Raw genomic sequence first — 17,515 nt, 5'->3', positions numbered from 1 at the left:
TGGAAGCTTGGCTGGCCCAAGATGTGTCCGCCTCCCGCTCACAGTTATCTGTGCTCGCACCCTGTCCAGAAAATGAGCGAGGCCGTCCGAATCATAAGCAGGCTGCATGTTTTTACATTTTTTTATTATTTTTTGCAGGGCTCCAAGTCGGGGGGAAAGGTCCACAACTTCGGAAAGAGGGACCATGCCATCAAAAGGAACCCAAACATACCAGTGGTAGTGAGAGGCTGGCTCTTCAAGCAGGTGGGACCCCCCCGCCAGTCCCAGACAGTTGGTTTGGCCCGGCGGACATTCTTAACTACATGATTCTAACAGACACTGATTGACCGTCTGCCTGACCACCCACATAGAGGAACAGCTAGACCTCCTCCTTTGCCTCACTCATTTCCTACTCCAAAGCAAATTAGCAGTTTTGTTACCTTAATGACCTGCTTGAGGCCTGGTCTTCAGCAGGGCTGCCTCTGCCTGCAAAATGGCAGAGCTAATTTCCCAGCTAATGTTTGTAACTTAAAAAGGCAAAACGAGCTAAAAATATATCCCTTTCCCTTGTTTTTTGTGCCGTTTCTGCTTTCAGGACAGCTCCGGAATGAGGCTGTGGAAGCGGAGGTGGTTTGTCCTGTCTGATTTCTGCCTGTTTTATTACAAAGGTGAGGCAGTTGGGGGTGCCGCTGGGAGCTCGGGCCGGCTGGACCCATGGAGGTCTTTAGCATCATAACTGTAGGAAAAAATAAACTGTTCCTATTGTGAGTTCAAGTATTTCTGTGTAACTGTGTCGTCTGGTCTTACCTACATTCTCTATCTGCCGGGCCTCACACACACCCTCTTCCCGGGTCCCTCCCAAAAATGGGACACAAACAGATCCTGGCTTATCCAGTCCTTTTGGCACGGGAAGCTGTTCCGTCGTCCATTGCGTGTCGCAGATGAAAGACCGGCCGTGGTCTGGGGAACGTCTCCTCTAAAGATCCTTGAATTATTTCTGACCCATTGCTGCCGTAATCCTGTCGTCCTGCTGGTATCTCTGGCACACATAGACACCGAGCAAAACACACACATGCGCGCGCACACACACACACACACACACACACACACACACACACACACAATGTAATATATATATATATATATATATATATATATATATATATATATATATATATATATATATATGACCCACATACACACACACACTCAATGACCAATTGCAGATGATGAGATAAAAAGAACAGTTTCAGGGGGACGAAGCATTTCTGCCTCTATTTATTAATGCATGACATTATGCGTGACACGAGATAGGAAGGCAGGTGTGGTGTGGGAATGAGCAGGGAATTGTGGGAACATGGCGCCATGGGTGACCACCCTGCTCGGGGTGTATCCACAGACAGCCGGGAGGAGACAGTCTTGGGCAGTATTCCTCTGCCCAGTTATGTTGTCGCTCCGGTGGACCCCGACGACCACATCAGCCGCAAGTACGCCTTCAAGGTAAGCGCTTGTCTCGTAAGGAAAGGGTTAAGCGGCACATCTGTAAACCCAGATGTTCATCATACTGTAGATGGCTTAATATTATTACATCTAAATAAGACTTAGCCCTTTCACACTTAGTTTGGTTGCATAGCATAACGTGCTAATAGTTGCGATGGGCAGGTAGAGGTGCCAGTCAAGGCATGCCTCTGAGGGGCGGAGCTGCGGGGCCTCTCCGCACGCCAGCTGGCAGTGCCGGTGTCGAAGGGAAGATGTCTAATGACATCATACCGCAGCAGGCTCGCTGGAGGCGCCGCCCACGTCTTCGATTAGCTCGTTAGGCCTGACATGCGCCGTTAAGCCATACCGGAGGCTAAGATAATCCTCACATGTGAATACTTCACTGCAGAATTAGCGGAACCTTTGGGATGTGTCTCAGTTTCGGCTAAATTAGACTCAATTAAATGACTGCTGTGATTCCTAAGAATGTTAATGCTTCGTTAATCGCTGCTGCGTGAAGTTGTTGCTGTTTGGCTTCCCTGTTCCTTCGGTTGACCTGTCATGTGACATTAATCCCTTTCCCTTCTGTTCCCGATGAAGGCCGTGGACGACGGCCCCCTATGTTAACTGACTAGCAGTTGGATAGAGAGGATGCATTTTCCAAAGTTTGCTGTGCTGTTGAGGAGCATGTTATCGCTGATGACATCAGTGGCCGTTTCCGTCCCTGTCTCTGTTGGTCCCCACGTAACTTGTCCCCTCACCTTTTTGTCAGCTGCCTGCTTGTCAAAATGCATGGTGCTCTGTGTTGTCCTGTTGTCCCTAAATGGTCTTTTGGTGGTCTCTCAGTGGCTTCTCCTGGACATTTGGTCATGTTTCGAACTTTCGTTGTGTGCCCCGAATATGACACCCAGTGTTTCTCAGGAAGCAAACCTAGACCAGGATTCACCAATATCAGTCCATACACAAGAATGAATGAATGTTTTTTTTTTATGAGGAATGGCCAAATTGCAATACATGTCGTGTTTTTATCAGTATCCTACAATGAGCAGTACCCAGAAGTGACAAAGTTCTGGTCCAGAAAGTAAGAATCCAGTCCAAGGTTTTGTTTCAACCAGCTGGTTGAGTACTCTGTCACTATGGCTCTTTACACTCATCTGGCTGGTTGAAACAAACTCTTGGTGTAGATTTTTACTTTCTGGACTTGAACTTTCCACCTCTGCCTACTACAGACCAGTTTAATGTAAGAGAGCGATCAGTAGGCCGGCTGCAGATGCTGTTACTGTAGGGCTGAGAGACAGTGAAGAGACTGAATGAAGCACCAAATCTGTAGTTTCAGGGTGAAGTTTCATTTCCTAAAAACCTTGTGAACGGTAGCTCTCCTAGAGGCCGGTGATTACGCCACCCATCCTATTACCCACTCGCTGTGCTGTGTCATCACCTTCACTATGAGGGCTGGACCGTAAACACAGAACAGCCTGTTTCCACACACCTCCAGTTTCAGCTGGAGAGAGACATCCTCCGGCTAGTCCCAACGTAGATGACTTTGAAATGGAAGAGATATAAAGGAAACAAATTGTTTTATGTGCCAGTTTCTGTAGTTTTTTTTTCTCCCCCCCAACACTTCAAGGCATCTGACACCTCCCACGTAAATTGTTTTGTAATGCGAATCTCAGTAAACCTCAGTAGATCCACCCTCTCTGTCAGACAGTCTGGCAGGCAGCACCTATCCGGCCACACCTCATCATCCGTAACGTCTCTTAATGCAAACAAAGCATCTGGAATGTGCAGAATTCTCCCAGCTGTTGGGGACGACCTTTTCGTAAGAATAGGTACCGGAATGGGAATTCCAGGGCAGTAACTCTCGGTTCTTCCCACTTGCCGTCCTGCACGGCTGAAATAGTGACGTGTGATGTCATTTTGGCATTAGCCAGCTCACTTTTCATTCCTGTGGGACAGAGGCAGTGCCGGGAGAGAAAATTTAGCCTGTTAACAATCAGCTTCTCATCTCTACGCCGACAGGGCTCCGTGACACTATCCAGGGTGTAAAGTAGTCATTATCAGGAAGATCGTGCTGGCAGAAAGGGACTCGTTCTGCTGATGCTCCGTCAGGGCTGCCTGCTTTGAGTGCACATTCTTTTCTTCTGCACGTTGGTGGGTTTTATTTTCTCACCTGTAAGTGCCTTTACAGTGTAAGCCTATTGAAAGCAAGGCCGTCTCTTTTTGCGAGTGCATATTATGTTTGCTGAAATACGTAAATTAAACGGATGAGGAGCTGAAGGCCCATGACGTGCTGGGCGTAGAATTCACTCTGCTGCAGGACTCTGAGTGTCTTGGCCAGCTGTTCTGACTCGCGGTGTCACCCTCCAGTGCCATCAGGTTGTCAGGTGTCCCCGTCTGATCCCCCCCCCCCCCCAATGTTTCTTTAATCTGATGCCTGTAGTAACGCTGCTAAGCGCTTCTCGTACCTTGCGCCCCCAGGGCTGCAGATCACTGCCCCCAACCCTGTGCCCGTGTAAGCATCTGCCCCTCTGTCTGACTAACACCCACCCCTACTATGGGCGGGGAGGCGGCGCCCCTGTCCTATTTGCTCAGGTTCTCTGTCCCTCTCTCGTCCCCATTGGCCGGTCATTGACCTCTGACCCCACGGGCGCCCTGCTCGGGTACATGGCGTGAGTGAGCCTGTTCCTCCAGAAGGGCCCCTTCAGGAATAGGTATTTTCTGTTTTTTCTTTGAAACAAACAAAAGTTATTGAGACGTGTATGTGTGTGTTTTTAAGATGCTCAGTTTTATCTTTATGTATCATGTTCAGAACATGCTCTTCGCTTAATCAGCATTCCCTGTAGCTGCGGTGCTGTGTTTTACCTTTTCAGTGTCTCATGCTTTTTTTGGACTAAAATGTCAAAGTGCCTGCCGGATGATTTCCTTTTTATGTTTGGAGATGGGAGATTGGGAAATGGGAGATTGCTGTTGCTTAGGGGTTGGAGGCTGCTTTTCGTAACAGGACGGCCAAACTGCTGACTGGGAGGGGACTGCGCAGGATGAGATTTTTTGGTGACCTTGGTTTATTGGATTCTAGTTTATTTTCTCATGTTGGATCACTGCGTCTTATCTGTTAGGGAATTGGCTGTTAACCTTTCATCCTCACAATTCCTCTTTAAGTCATAATCACTTCATTTCTGAAGGAATAAGGATGCAAGGAGTGTGCCCAACCAGTCATTCATCCACATACATGAATTTGTAACAAAAAATAAAATAGTAAATACATCTACAATAAAGTATTATTACACTTTAAAATGAGTAGTGCATTAAGTTTTTTTCAAACTTAAAATTTTATTCTATTGAACTTAATATAGCATAGATGAAATAGCATTTTTATTTAACCAGTAGAGGGTGCAATTGTACACCCAGTAAAAAGTCACCTATGATTATGGGCTTAATAAACTATAGGACTTCTTGAGAAATGTGTGTGTGTGTGTGTGTGTGTGTGTGTGTGTGTGTGTTGGGGGGGGGGGGGGCTTGCATAGATTACGTTTGGGGACCAAAATGTCCCCAAAGTGCAGTAAAACCTGAAACTTCCTTACTTTTAGGGACACTTCTTCAGGTCCACATTTGGGTAAACTCAATTTTATAAAAATCTGTGAATGCAATCAAAAAAGTAAAAATGTCTTGTATTTTGGTTGGTTGCTTTATGGTTAAGGTTAGAGCTGGGTAGAGGTTAAGGGTGTTGTGATTGGGATTAGGGGTTTTCCCATAGAAATGAATGGACCGTCCCCATTTAGATTGGAAGACCAACTTGTGTGTGTGTGTGTGTGTGTGTGTGTGTGTGTCTATGTGTGTATCCATTGCATACAGTAGGGCCCTCATTCCCCAAACCAATCGATGAAGATTGTACTGGGTTAACCAGGCAGGATGAATACAGCGTTGCACTATTAAAGCAAAAATTTAGAGCCAGAATATGGCAAAGTAATACCGCTGTTTTCCGTTCCTGCATGTCCACATTTCCACAGCGAGTGCAGAAACAACCTACAGTACTCTGGTAATCTAAACAATATCTTAAAACAATAGCTTAAAGTAATTTTTCAAATTACATATTGCATCTCCTGTATATTAAACGGGAATTTTTTTGTTTTGTGGTGGTCATGTGATGTAAACAGACCCAGTTGTACTTGGGAGAAAATAAATAAGACCTGGGTATGACGCTCCATAGTTCATAAGGGCATAGATTGGCCACCATCATTCCGTATTATAAGCCGTTTAATTTGGGAGCTTGGGCAATTGCGTGTGTGATTACTTCAATGAAAGGGTCACACATACCCATGTACAGTAAGTTGGGGTTGGGTTGGGTTTGCAGGGGAATGGTAGAGGGCAGAGGGTATAGAGAAGTGGTTAGCCAAAAAAAAAAAAAGCAACTGCAGATAGCCTTACGCTGGGACTCCAAACTGCTTAGTTTGACTGTTATTAACCAACGGGGGGGGGGGGGCTTTGCACTTGTCTGCCCCCCCACCCATGTGAGAGAGCCCCGAGGCAGCCCCCGGGTTACAGAAGGCTTCGACTATCCCAACCTTGATGGAGATGCAATGAAGCGAGGGGGCTTAGAGATGCTGAAGACACTTCAGGTTAGGTTTTCTGGCAGAATTGGGGGCTCATTGTGGGGGGGGGCATCTATGACATGTCCTTTTGCATCTATATAGACGCGTCTATAAAGAGCTTTGCTTGACAATACAGCTGATATTAGGGTAACTCAAAGAAACCAGAAGAAATTCAAGCATTAAAGCCTTAAAAAGAAACATGGATTTAATTTTGGTGGAAGCAGGCATGACTTTAGGGTTAATTTGTCAGAATCATTTGCATTCAACTCTAATGCCTTAATGGGCCTCGGAAAATCTTTCGAAAAATCTTTATTCCAGCCATAAATTTCCATTTCCAGTGTAAATGCAGCCCTGATTAGACAAAGCTGAGATAAAGGTTGTTCATTATACAGCTATTATTACTGAACGGTTTCCATCTGCACGGCCCTGCTCTGTCTGTTACATTTGGTGTGGTAGTTCTGCTGGTTTGGTGATTAGTGGCAGTGTGGTTGAAAGGATTGGTATCGGTTGGTTGTGGTTATTAGGGCTGGTTTTCATTTGTGCTGGTTTGGTTATTAATAGGACTGATGTTGATTGGCGTTGGTGTGATAACTCATTTTGGTTGGTGTGGTTGATAGGATTAGTTTTGGTTTGTACTGGTGTTGCTGATAGATCTGTACCTGCTTTGTATTAGTGTTACTGATATATCTGTACCTGCTTTGTATTAGTGTTGCTGATAGGATTGTACCTGCTTTGTATTGGTGTTGCTGATAGGTCTGTCTCTGCATTGTACCGGTGTTGCTGATAGGTCTGTACCTGCTTTGTATTGGTGTTGCTGATAGGACTGTACCTGCATTGTATCAGTGTTGCTGATAGGACTGTACCTGCATTGTATCAGTGTTGCTGATAGGGCTGTACCTGCTTTGTATTGGTGTGGCACATTTTGTACTGACGGTTCAGTCCTGGCTCACGTCTTGGCGCTCTGTTGCAGGCGGTGCACACAGGGATGCGCTCCTACATTTACAACAGGCACTCTGTGATTGGCTCTCAGGCTGAGCACAGCGGTATGCGCACGTACTACTTCAGCGCCGACACCCTGGAGGACATGAACGGTTGGGTCCGTGCCATGAACCAGGCGGCACTCATGCAGACCCATGGGCTCAGTAGGTCAGTCCAACACCAGCACCCTCCCTACCTGGCTTCCTTTTGTCTGTCTCTCTCTCCATGTATCTGTATGTGAGTCCGTCCGTCTTCCTGTTTACTGGTTTGTGTGTCTGTCTCAGTATTTTGGTGTATCTGTCCATCTGTACTTCATCCTACTTGTACTGTGTTTTTATCTGATGACGTCATTTTGTCAGTCGTTCTCATGTCTGTATACAGCATGATGCATGTTTAATGTAGCCCAGACCAGCTGCCTGTGAGCATTGCACAGCAGACCTGAAGAAATGAGAAGGGTGATATTTGGAAGACTGCAAACGGGTCCCTCTGTGAGGAAGGTAGCTGACCGTAATCCTGGAAAAAGGCATATGGTCCTCAGTGGACTTCTGGCTGCAGTGAGAGTGGAACAGAATGCCTCACACCCCTTCGCACGCGGGCAGATAGTGCTTAGTTAAGTGTCCCGGCACCTGTGCCAGTCTTCCCGCCCTGTGCCAACCTGGCACTCAGCGTGCTTCTCTGGTGCCCTGCTGGAGACCAGGTGTCACGGTAAGTTGAGGCCGCTTGTTATGCGGGATGACCTGTGGCTGCCTACCACTCTGCTCCCAGAAATCCCTGGGGAACGGCTCGTCACCTTTCTCCTCCACCATGAGCTCAGGCTCTGTGGGAAAGGCTAAATGTCACTGAATGAGGACGTGCCCACGCTGCCGCTTGTTCTGCCTCTTTTAGCCTTCTGCCTGAAGGCTGGAGCTGTTGTGGGCCGTTTCTGGGGATGACTTTAGCACAAACTGAGCTAAGGTCACCGGTCATATGTGACTGGCTCTCCCAGCATACCCAAGCTACCACATGGCCTATAGGTCAGCCACCAACTGACAGATGCACTGCGGGTTATTCAGTGTGAGCCAACTTGTTCCTTTTCTTGAGCTGGACAGGACCTGGGTGACACCACTCATAAGATCTATCCATTGTGACACGCAAGGTAGACAGTGGAACCAATCAGGGACAAGAGGCTTGGATTTAAATATCCAAATCAATTGGTTGCAATCAGTTTTCTCTCTCTTACATTTTCTAGTGGAATCCAATAATTTGGTTTTATGAATCTCCTTCCTTTATTGCTTTGCTTATACTGATTAATAGGTTAATAGAGCTGCATTAGGAAGCATGGGAGCAGAATGAATGCAGCTCGGCTGCAGAATCATAGCCTTGCCCTGTCTGCTGTACTGCATCATGAGAGGTTTGCAGTGCACACACACCATCTAGAGGCCAGTTGGATGCAGTGCAGGTGCCATCTGTCTCCACAAGGGGGCGAACGATCTCCATGCCACCATGGAGAGACCAGATAAGGACAGGATCCGCTCTCACAATTAATGATTACTCGTTATTCACATATACACGACCCAAGAAGAGTGTCACTGCAGTCCCAAATCTGAAGAGGTGATGTTCTATGAGATTGTGTTCTTCAGAGGTCTGCATCCATATGCTGTCATATATATATATATATATATATATATAATTATATACAAACACACACACACACACATCATTAATTATGCTTGAAGTCTTACTTGAGAGCAGTCTCCTGCCTGAAAATGAAGATACTCTTCAGAATACATTGAACCAATTTTATGATGAATTCTATCCTGTGAAGCTGTGATTACAGATTACAGGTGCATTAAGTCATTCCGACGCAGCGGGATGATAAATGGCTTGCAAGGAGACGATCAGTACGCAGCAAATGATCACTCCAATCACCCGAGGGTATCTCTTTGACTGTCAGGGGGTGACACGCTCCCTCATCACTTTCCGGGGTGTCATCTTCACAGGCGTCAGGCTGCCTGTTCCTCTTCCCAAGCTTTGGCTCAATCTTCCTGCCCCGCTAATAAAATTCCTCTGTATCTCCCTGCTGGGCATTTTTTTTAAAAAAAACCTTGAGTTTTCTGCAGTGACAAACGTGATAACGAGCCGCATCATCTTAACTGGCTTTCAAAAAAAATGATCTCTCCCAACGGTATTACGGATTTTTTTTTTTGCCGTCAGGAAGGAGTTGATTTCCTGGTACTCCATCTTTTCAACCATTCAGATTTATTTACATTTAATTATTATTATCTTTTTTGTTAATTTCTGCCAGGGAGACGACAAAGTCTAACAAGGATGGCAAGCTGGCCGCCCCGCAGGCGAATCACGTCAATGGAAAGCAGAAAAGCCCCGCCCAACTGGATGGCACGCGCCAGCCTGGGAGGCCGGAGAAGGTGAACAGCTTTGAGAGGTCTGACCCGGGGCGCGGGGAGCGCTATGGCTTCCGGAAAGATGAGGGTCGTGCCACTGGCAGGTCTCCGTCCGGAGGCAGGGACGTAGACGCCTTTTCCCCAAACTCATCCTTCTCACGGGCCCCGTCGGTGCCCCCCATGCACAAGATGGCCGTCCAGCCCGAGCAGAATGGAGGCGTACCGCACAGTCGGGGCGTGCCCCCCACCATGGGCATGGAGCAGCAGAGGAAGAACACGCTGGCCCAGGTGGAGCACTGGGTGAAGGTGCAGAAGGGAGACCCCATGAGGTCAGTGGCATGCAGTGCGGGTCCCTGCCAGCTGGGGGGTGTTCCACAAAGCCGGGTTTCTTAGTTAACTGGATTAACTTAAGCTGTAGGTCATGATTGTCCAATAAGAGTCTAGGTAAGCAGCATCCCTCCTAGACAATATTGCCTTCTTGGCTAACTGAGAAATCCTGCCTTGTGGAACACCAGGAGAAATGCTCCCTGGTAAAAAAAAATGCTTCCTAATAAAAAAAAATGCTCCCTAGTATTTCCCCAGTACCTACAGGCATGTCACACACTCTGAAAGGTCTTGCTGGCAATCGTGTATATGAAAGTTTAGCATTTAAAATGTAAGAATATTTGTGAATTATTAAACAGTTTATGTGCTATGTTTAAAACCCTATTCTTACTATTTGTAGCATGTATGAATTTTTGAAAGATTATTTCCATTGGAGTTTGGAGTGAATACGGTGTGGTAGCTGTGAGTGAACATCTCCCTCTACTGGTCACAAATATGTTGCATCGATGCACCAGAAACCCTTTGTACTCAAAGCAGAGAAAACAGAAGGAAATCCACCCAAAGGGTGTGTAATGCAGTATAAGTTAAGTAATGGTTGCACAGGAGTCTGTGATGTGTGTGAGTTCAGTGTAAATTTTTTGGCGCCTGTTCTGCTGTCCTGGCAGCCTGCCGCCCTCTGAGCACACGCTCCAACGGAGAAGCCTGCGGCCGCAGGCGAACGCCGCGGATCCCTACCCGTCGTTGCCGAAGGCCTCGCGCCACTCGATGGGCGCTACCCCCCCTCTGGCACCCCGTCACCTGACCGGCGACTACAAGTATGCCCACGACCGGCTGAGTCACCTGCGCATGTCCACGGACGAGCGCGTGGCCCATAAGGAGGACACCGTGTGGCAGCTGTACGAGTGGCAGCAGCGGCAGCAGTTCCGCTACGGCAGCCCGACGGTGCCCATGTACGGCATCGACCCCACCTCCTTCAGGGCGGCCCTGGAGGTTCCCCGCTCTGTCTCGGTGCCTCCGTCGCCCTCCGATGTCCCCCCACAGGGGCCCCCACCGAAGACCCTTTCACCGCGGAGGCTTCACACACCCGCCGAGCGGGTGACCGTACGACCACCGCATGAGAGGCCGTCCGTGGTAGTGCCTCCCTCAGGCTCCCCCCTGCAAATGCGCACCCAGCTGTCCAAGGTGAGAACCTGCGTGCCACGGGAGTGCTGCCGTGCTCATGGACCTGGGAGCCCTAAGATTACTCTGCATAGTGAAAGGCCTTGGGAGTGTGGGAAATCGCCCTGCTGGAGTTTTCTGGGGCCACATCTTGAGTAGGGCGGGAGAATCACACGGCCTCCGCCCCCATCGCCCGCCTGCCAGGTGTTCATGAGGTTACCCTCTTTGCCCGGCCTGTGACTCCACCACAGGTCATAGCTGCTTCTTGTTCCCACGCGTGAATCAGCCCCGTGCAGCTGTACAGTCGCAGCGCATCCGTCCGCCAGTCCTGCATCCAGCTGCTGGGCCCCTTTAATAAGCCAACGCTTCTAATTAGCAGTTTGCAATTAGACGCTGCGCGATGCGTCTGCAGCTGTATTAAAGGGTCAAGCGAGGGACGTGTTTAATTCAGCGCGCGCTGCGGAGCCGGTTACTGTCGTGGCTGCGGTAATGATTCCAGTCCAGAGAATTGCGTAAACTTTGTTTTCGTGAATCTTGCAACTTTTTTGGCGATTTTTTTTATTTTATTTATTTATTCATTTTTAATTCTTTCCCCCGCGTCAGTGTCTGTGTGTGTGTTTATTTTCTTCCCCCAGTACAAATGTATCATTAAAGCACTGAGGACCAGTGGTGTGTGCCGGGGGCCGTTTAGGATCCCAAAAGCAGCCCCCTCCCTCCCCAAAAATCAGCAGCGAAAGTCTTTCGTCTGATCTCTAATTTAAATAAAAAAACCTATTATACAGCAAAAAACGGGGCTGGGGGAATTCGTATGGCGAGCGCCTCCCGCTCTCGCACCCGCTGCTAGCGAACAAATGTTATTTTAAGGAGGCAGGTTCGGGCTAATTTATGTGTGAGTAATTAAATCTCTCGTTGTTTGTGTCCTTCCGAGGCTCCGGCGGTAATCCTGGCAGGTCTCTGCACCGTATCCACAGAAACATGTGGTGATTCGCTCCCGCGAGACGCCGCATCCAACGCTCACCCGCTCAAATAACAGGGCGGAGAGATAAAGGCGCGGATCTGTCTGATCAGCACTACACAAAGTTTGCATGAAGAGCCGAGTTCTTCTTAAAGTCCCGTTTTCGTGGGGAATTGGGCGTGGGTTAACTTTGCGAGCATATGAGGCATTCGCATGGATACCCTCCCTCACTTAAATTTTTTTACTTTCTTATTCAGGCTCTAATTATGTATATTTCTTAAATAATATAAAGGCTTGTGAATGTTCTATGTTTTTTTTTCTCATTCGTATTTCTTGCACAGATCGAAATCTGACAGATCTTCTTTTATTATTATTGTTGTTATTTCTTAACATCTAATTCCAGTAAGGTATGGGTGTGGGGTCTCTTAGTCCCCTGGGAATGGAGGATTGGGAAGGGACCCCGTGTGATTTTTCTGTCTCTCTTCTGCCCACAGACTTCTCAGATGGAGAGGCGATCGATGCCGTCCATGGGCTACATCACGCACACAGTCAGCACCCCCAGTTTACATGGTAAATCGGTAAGTAGCTGCCGCCCCCCCCCCCCCCCCGCCCACAGCTGAATCATGTGTAGCTGCTCGGTCCTGTAGGGGGTTTATGTTAGGAATGTCTTACCTGCGTGAATTATGTCTGTACAGGTGTGGGTCTTTGCGCTTATGTTATCTAGATTGAATGCGTATGTCTCACGCAGAGGACTGGTTCTGCATGTACTGGTTCCATCTGGGGCGTTCGAGCAGAAGTTGTTCGTAGGTGGTTTTTGCGAAGGAGAGGACCTCGGTCTGCTGGGCTCTCTCGCGCCTGGGTTTCCCTGTTACTGGCACCCGGAGTCTCGTCAAGGTCGCCCATTAAGACGTAAATATCAGGATCTGAACAAAGCATTCCTATTTTCGCCCCCCGCTCCGCCCCCAATCCCGCCATCCCCGGCGCTTAGCCGGAGGAGCTTACCTTGCTCCTCATTCAGCTCAGGAGACACCAGGCCAAGATGGCGGGCCTGCGCAACAATACCACACTCGCCCATCTGCAGCGGCACAGTGCCGTCTCCGGGCCCCGCCTCCAGGTCAGGCCCCGCCCCCCAAGTGCATGGCGGTCATGCCTCGTATGAATCGAGCTTTGTTGTTGTGCACTGGCTGCTTGATCATCCCTGGATCAGCTTGCACTTCAGCATAGCACTCCAGATGTTGCATTTTGTTTGTTCTGACCACTGGCTTCTTTGTGCTGCGTGTTTGCGTGTCATCAAGCCCTTCTGCCTGCCTGTCCCGAGTGGTTGGTTAGTAACCATGGCACTCATGACGTCATCCATTGCATCAGGTGCATTTTCCTCTCTGGATTGTTTGTAACCTAAAGCAGTTTCTCGGTTTCCTCCACATTCATGAACGGAACGCATCGTGAGATTCCACATTCGTGAACATCCCTGATGTTTGAACATCAGCGGATGGGTGTGGCTGGTTTCTCCTCAGAACTCACCTGACGTTTGCATTTGTTTGCCCATAGCGATTTTTTTTTTTTTTTTAGGTGAATCTGCTGTAAGGGTTTACCTTACAAACACACAGAGTGATTGGTGAAACCTGTAAAGTGATTCAGAGGGTTTTTTGAAATGGTTGTGTTTGTACAATAGTGCCATTACTTCTGCCGGGTACATTTTATACACTGCGAGGCTCCAGCAGGAAACCTCTTCTATTCTCTGGTCAGAGCTTGTAGCCAAAAAAGCCAAATTCAGTGTAGTTCTCTGCCCTGATCATCTTTCTTTTGATCCTAGCTTAATTACTGCATGAACATGACCATTTTAATGACCGTGATCCAAGGATTCGCTTTTATTTTGTATATTCCTGGTCCTTGCAGTGTGAGCCTAAGGCCTGATACCCCCGTCGCTCCAGGTGGCGCTGTGATATCTCTCTGTGACGTTTCATGCAATGTGACTTGTCTCTTCACTCCTCACTTGAAGGCTGATGATACTTACATGCAGCTGAAGAAGGACCTGGAGTATCTAGACCTGAAGGTGGGAGCTCCAAAGCCAAGACACTTCTCTCCTCTTCCTCCTGACCCTCGTCCAGGCCACTGGGCAGCAAGCTTCCCCCACTAACTCCCTTAACTGTCCACTTAGAGCTACCCCCCTTTGTCATTGTCAGTGTAGTTTAGTGTACATGGTATTTTTAGCAGGCAGTAGCGCTTTTTTCCATTTCTGTGACTAACCAGTTCTTAACCTGTGGATAAAATCTGTCTCATACAGTGTGTGAAATTGAAGACCATTCTGTATGGCGGGAATGCATTTTACTTCCAGTTGGACACACTGTTGTGTTGTGCAGCTGACTGTTTAAGGTGGAGCATTTCTTGATAGGGAGGTTCAGATGTAGTGGCAGGAGATGTGGGTCCTTTCCTGATCTGCTGATGGAATCCAGAATTGCATCCTTAACCACTGCAGAAGACCACACTCTCAAAAACAATGGTACCAGTTTGTACCTTTGCTTGTCACTGGGGCTGTACCTTACATTTCTGTACCTTTTAAGGTATGGAAATGGACTCCCCAAGATACAAGCAACATTAATGTACCCCCAGTGGTACAAAAAAAACGTTCCTCATAGTCCATCTCTGTACAGGTACAACTTCCTACAGCTAAGGGTACAGCTGGCCGACCCTTGAGGGTACAGGCCCAGTGACAAGCACAGGTACAAATTAGTGCCCTTTTTCCCGAGAGTGCATGAACTCCAGGTGATTTCATTACTGAGAGATTCCTGTATGTAGAGGATTGGCAGAAGACTTTTGAAGAAATGTTGGACTGTGCATGAAGACCCTCTCGTGGTCTTTCTGCCTGGGGCAACTCCCTGATTCGGCCATCTAACGCCAGCTTTCTCCTTAGATTCGCAAAACCTTCCATTTTCCTTTGGTTTTGTGGCAGTGAGCTTTTTTATATGCTGTGTGAAGATCTCAAAGTGTCAAAGTTGCTTGGTATTTGGAGGTGCTTAATCGGTTAAGGGGAATTCACCGAAATCCAAAATTCTTTTCATACATTGTTTCTCACATTCTCGGTAGCAGGAATCTACATAAAATAAGATTTATTCCAATTTGGTCGGTGATTTCTGTTGAGAGGTTTTTGACTATTATGTAATTTCAGCCATCTGTACCATATTAACCTCCTAATAAAGCAAAGGGTTTATGGAGAACTGGGGGCGAGAAACTAGGTGCAGGTCAAGGGATGCTTTCTACCTTTAAATGAAAGCTGTTTCCTTAAACTTTCGTTTTTCAAAGCTGAGTGCATCAACAGCCAGGAATATGAGGCGGATGCTGAGACAAATGGTCATGAAAATATGGTCAATTTATAGGACAGGTTTTGCTGTATGGAGACAAATATATGAGTGTTTTTCTATTTCCACTTGAAGCATAAGGAAAGTATTGAACCATTGATCACTATGACCAACAGTGTGTTACCAAATTCCACTCCAGGTTTCCATTCCCATTTATGCATGCAGTTTATTTTTAAACAAGTGGGTGTGTTAGTCTTTCTGCAGTCACTCAGCCTGTGCGGTGTGTCCTTACTGGAGCTTTGCATGTGTGCTGTGTGTCTGAATCACCAGTGTATTGCATAGAGCTCTGTGTCTGTGTTTCTGTCGGATGTTGTGAGATTCTATCCTTCATGACTGCAGTCATAGTGTCCGGGCTCCTCAAATACATCCCAGTGAAACATCTGGAACCATATATCACAAATTGAATGCTCTAAAATACATCTTTTAAGCCACAAAAAATGTTATTACTGGGAATATTTGAAGGCGATTCACTGTGACATATGACTCTGTGTTGTGTCCAGATGACTGGTAAGTATGAGTACAGTTGTCAACAAACCATCGCAACTGTACTGGGAGCTTTGTGATCCTGTGTCTTATTCAGTTTTGAGAAGTTTCATGCTCTAATCCACTTAATTAAAAATGCTCTTTAATTTTAAATTTAGAACTTAAATGTAATTCTCATTTTGCCAAGTTGGCCCAGTCTTAAAGAAAGTGTGCGTATGTGAAATGTATATTAAATTTGTTTATATATAAAATGCATGTACAAAATGTACGTTGAAAGGTTTAAGACGGATAGTACTGCACATATCTGTTAATATTTGATTTCACTTTCTTTAAAAAGGGACTGAAGTGTTAGTTTCACTGCCCTAACACTGCTGGCAAAGCTGCCGATTTTCGTTTGCAAGCATTTCTGTGTGATCATTTGCTTTTGTTGTTGTGTTGTCCCAGGTGCCCGGATGCGAGATGTTAAAAGACAAAACAACGAAACCTGTAAAAATAGCCGAGAGCGATGTAGACGTAAGTATGGAGGGCTACTCTCGGAGCAGGCCGTCCCGCGGTCAGAAATAAGCCGCCCATCACTCTGCATTCTCTTTTTCACTCTTTCTCTTTTCACAAATGGCCGTCACCACAATACACAGCTGAGATGTTCCACTCGGCATGTAAACAAAAGTCCCGAAACAAACAAGCAGTCAAACGGGGGCCGTGGGGAGCAGGAGACTCTGACACGCAGAGAGGGGATGCTATCGTCAAGGGCTTTTCAATCTAAAGGGAAGAATACTTGCAAGGGGTTTTCATATTTTTGCGCTATTAAATTTTTCAGTTTGATATTCGTAATCCTTTCTTTCTTTCTTTCTTTCTCGTAACGTGATCAGAGGTGTAGAAGTTGGAAGGCGACTTTTACTCAGCACCATTGTTGCAGTTTAACAATTTATAAGAATGCTCCATTTGTCAGAATGATGAATATTTGATATCATTAAAACAACAATATTACTGCAGTGAAGTAGAAAAAACAGCTTAATTATTAATTTAACAGAATGGAAAATAACTTTGGGAGTGGAAAAAAAATCACTGTTTGTGAAAGTCTGTAAATAGGCAGCCAGCGCATATGTTTGCTGTCTGCGACTTGGTTTCTAAACATCTAACCCAGTTTTTGTAGATAGACATGCTTTATGTTTCCATGGATGCACAATCCTGCCATGGGACATAGATGTAAAATCTTAAGAAAAATTGTTCCTTTATAGCGATACTTCATTTATGTAAGTGTAATGCTGAAGCATTATGGTAGAGTGAGTAAATGACGTTCAACAGGATCCTTCAGCGAACATGGAGAATCTTAGAAGGGCCACGTTTGATGAAAACGAATCTTCACCTCTGCAGGTGAAGCTGAGCAGACTGTGTGAGCAGGACAAGATCCTCCAGGACCTGGAGACACGGATCCGGACGCTAAAGGAGGATAAGGTACTGATTGGGCAGGGCTTAAAAAAATGTCGCCCTCTTTGATGATGCCTCTGAGTTTTCTCTTGGCTTAACGTGGCTTCGACGATAAGGTAGGAGGGTAATGGTGAGCCTCACACAGAGGATGAGAGTTTTTGTCCCCATGGAAGGTGCCCGCATTGACTGTCCACTGGTGGCTCACACACAACAGGACAAGCTGGAGTCGGTGCTGGACATGTCCCACCAGCAGATGGAGCAGTACCGCGACCAGCCAGCCCATACCGAGAAGATTGCTTACCAGCAGAGGCTGCTGCGAGAAGATGTGGTGCACATCAGGGCAGAGATCTCCCAGCTGTCCACGGTGATCCCAACCTAGCCAGAACCGGCCTTCAGTAGTACTCT

The 17,515-nt window shown here is 47.0% G+C and overlaps 1 protein-coding gene across 4 annotated transcripts in view; it reads left to right on the top strand.

Moving 5' to 3' along the window:
• The window catches only part of plekha7a (pleckstrin homology domain containing, family A member 7a), an 88,161-nt gene that overhangs the window by 59,334 nt on the left and 11,312 nt on the right, over positions 1 to 17,515 (top strand). For all 4 annotated transcript variants that reach the window (XM_048971974.1, XM_048971976.1, XM_048971977.1 and 1 more), the window contains 11 exons: positions 139 to 243; positions 575 to 647; positions 1,379 to 1,479; positions 7,018 to 7,193; positions 9,310 to 9,735; positions 10,396 to 10,912; positions 12,338 to 12,421; positions 13,843 to 13,896; positions 16,127 to 16,195; positions 17,057 to 17,137; positions 17,325 to 17,474. In XM_048971974.1, coding sequence (XP_048827931.1) covers positions 139 to 243; positions 575 to 647; positions 1,379 to 1,479; positions 7,018 to 7,193; positions 9,310 to 9,735; positions 10,396 to 10,912; positions 12,338 to 12,421; positions 13,843 to 13,896; positions 16,127 to 16,195; positions 17,057 to 17,137; positions 17,325 to 17,474 — 1,836 coding nt within the window. The remainder of the gene's footprint in view (positions 1 to 138; positions 244 to 574; positions 648 to 1,378; positions 1,480 to 7,017; positions 7,194 to 9,309; positions 9,736 to 10,395; positions 10,913 to 12,337; positions 12,422 to 13,842; positions 13,897 to 16,126; positions 16,196 to 17,056; positions 17,138 to 17,324; positions 17,475 to 17,515) is intronic.

This window comes from Brienomyrus brachyistius, chromosome 13 (genome assembly GCF_023856365.1).
Source record: "Brienomyrus brachyistius isolate T26 chromosome 13, BBRACH_0.4, whole genome shotgun sequence".
Classification (NCBI taxonomy): Eukaryota; Metazoa; Chordata; class Actinopteri; order Osteoglossiformes; family Mormyridae; genus Brienomyrus; species Brienomyrus brachyistius.
This window is presented reverse-complemented; position numbering and strand designations above follow the sequence as displayed.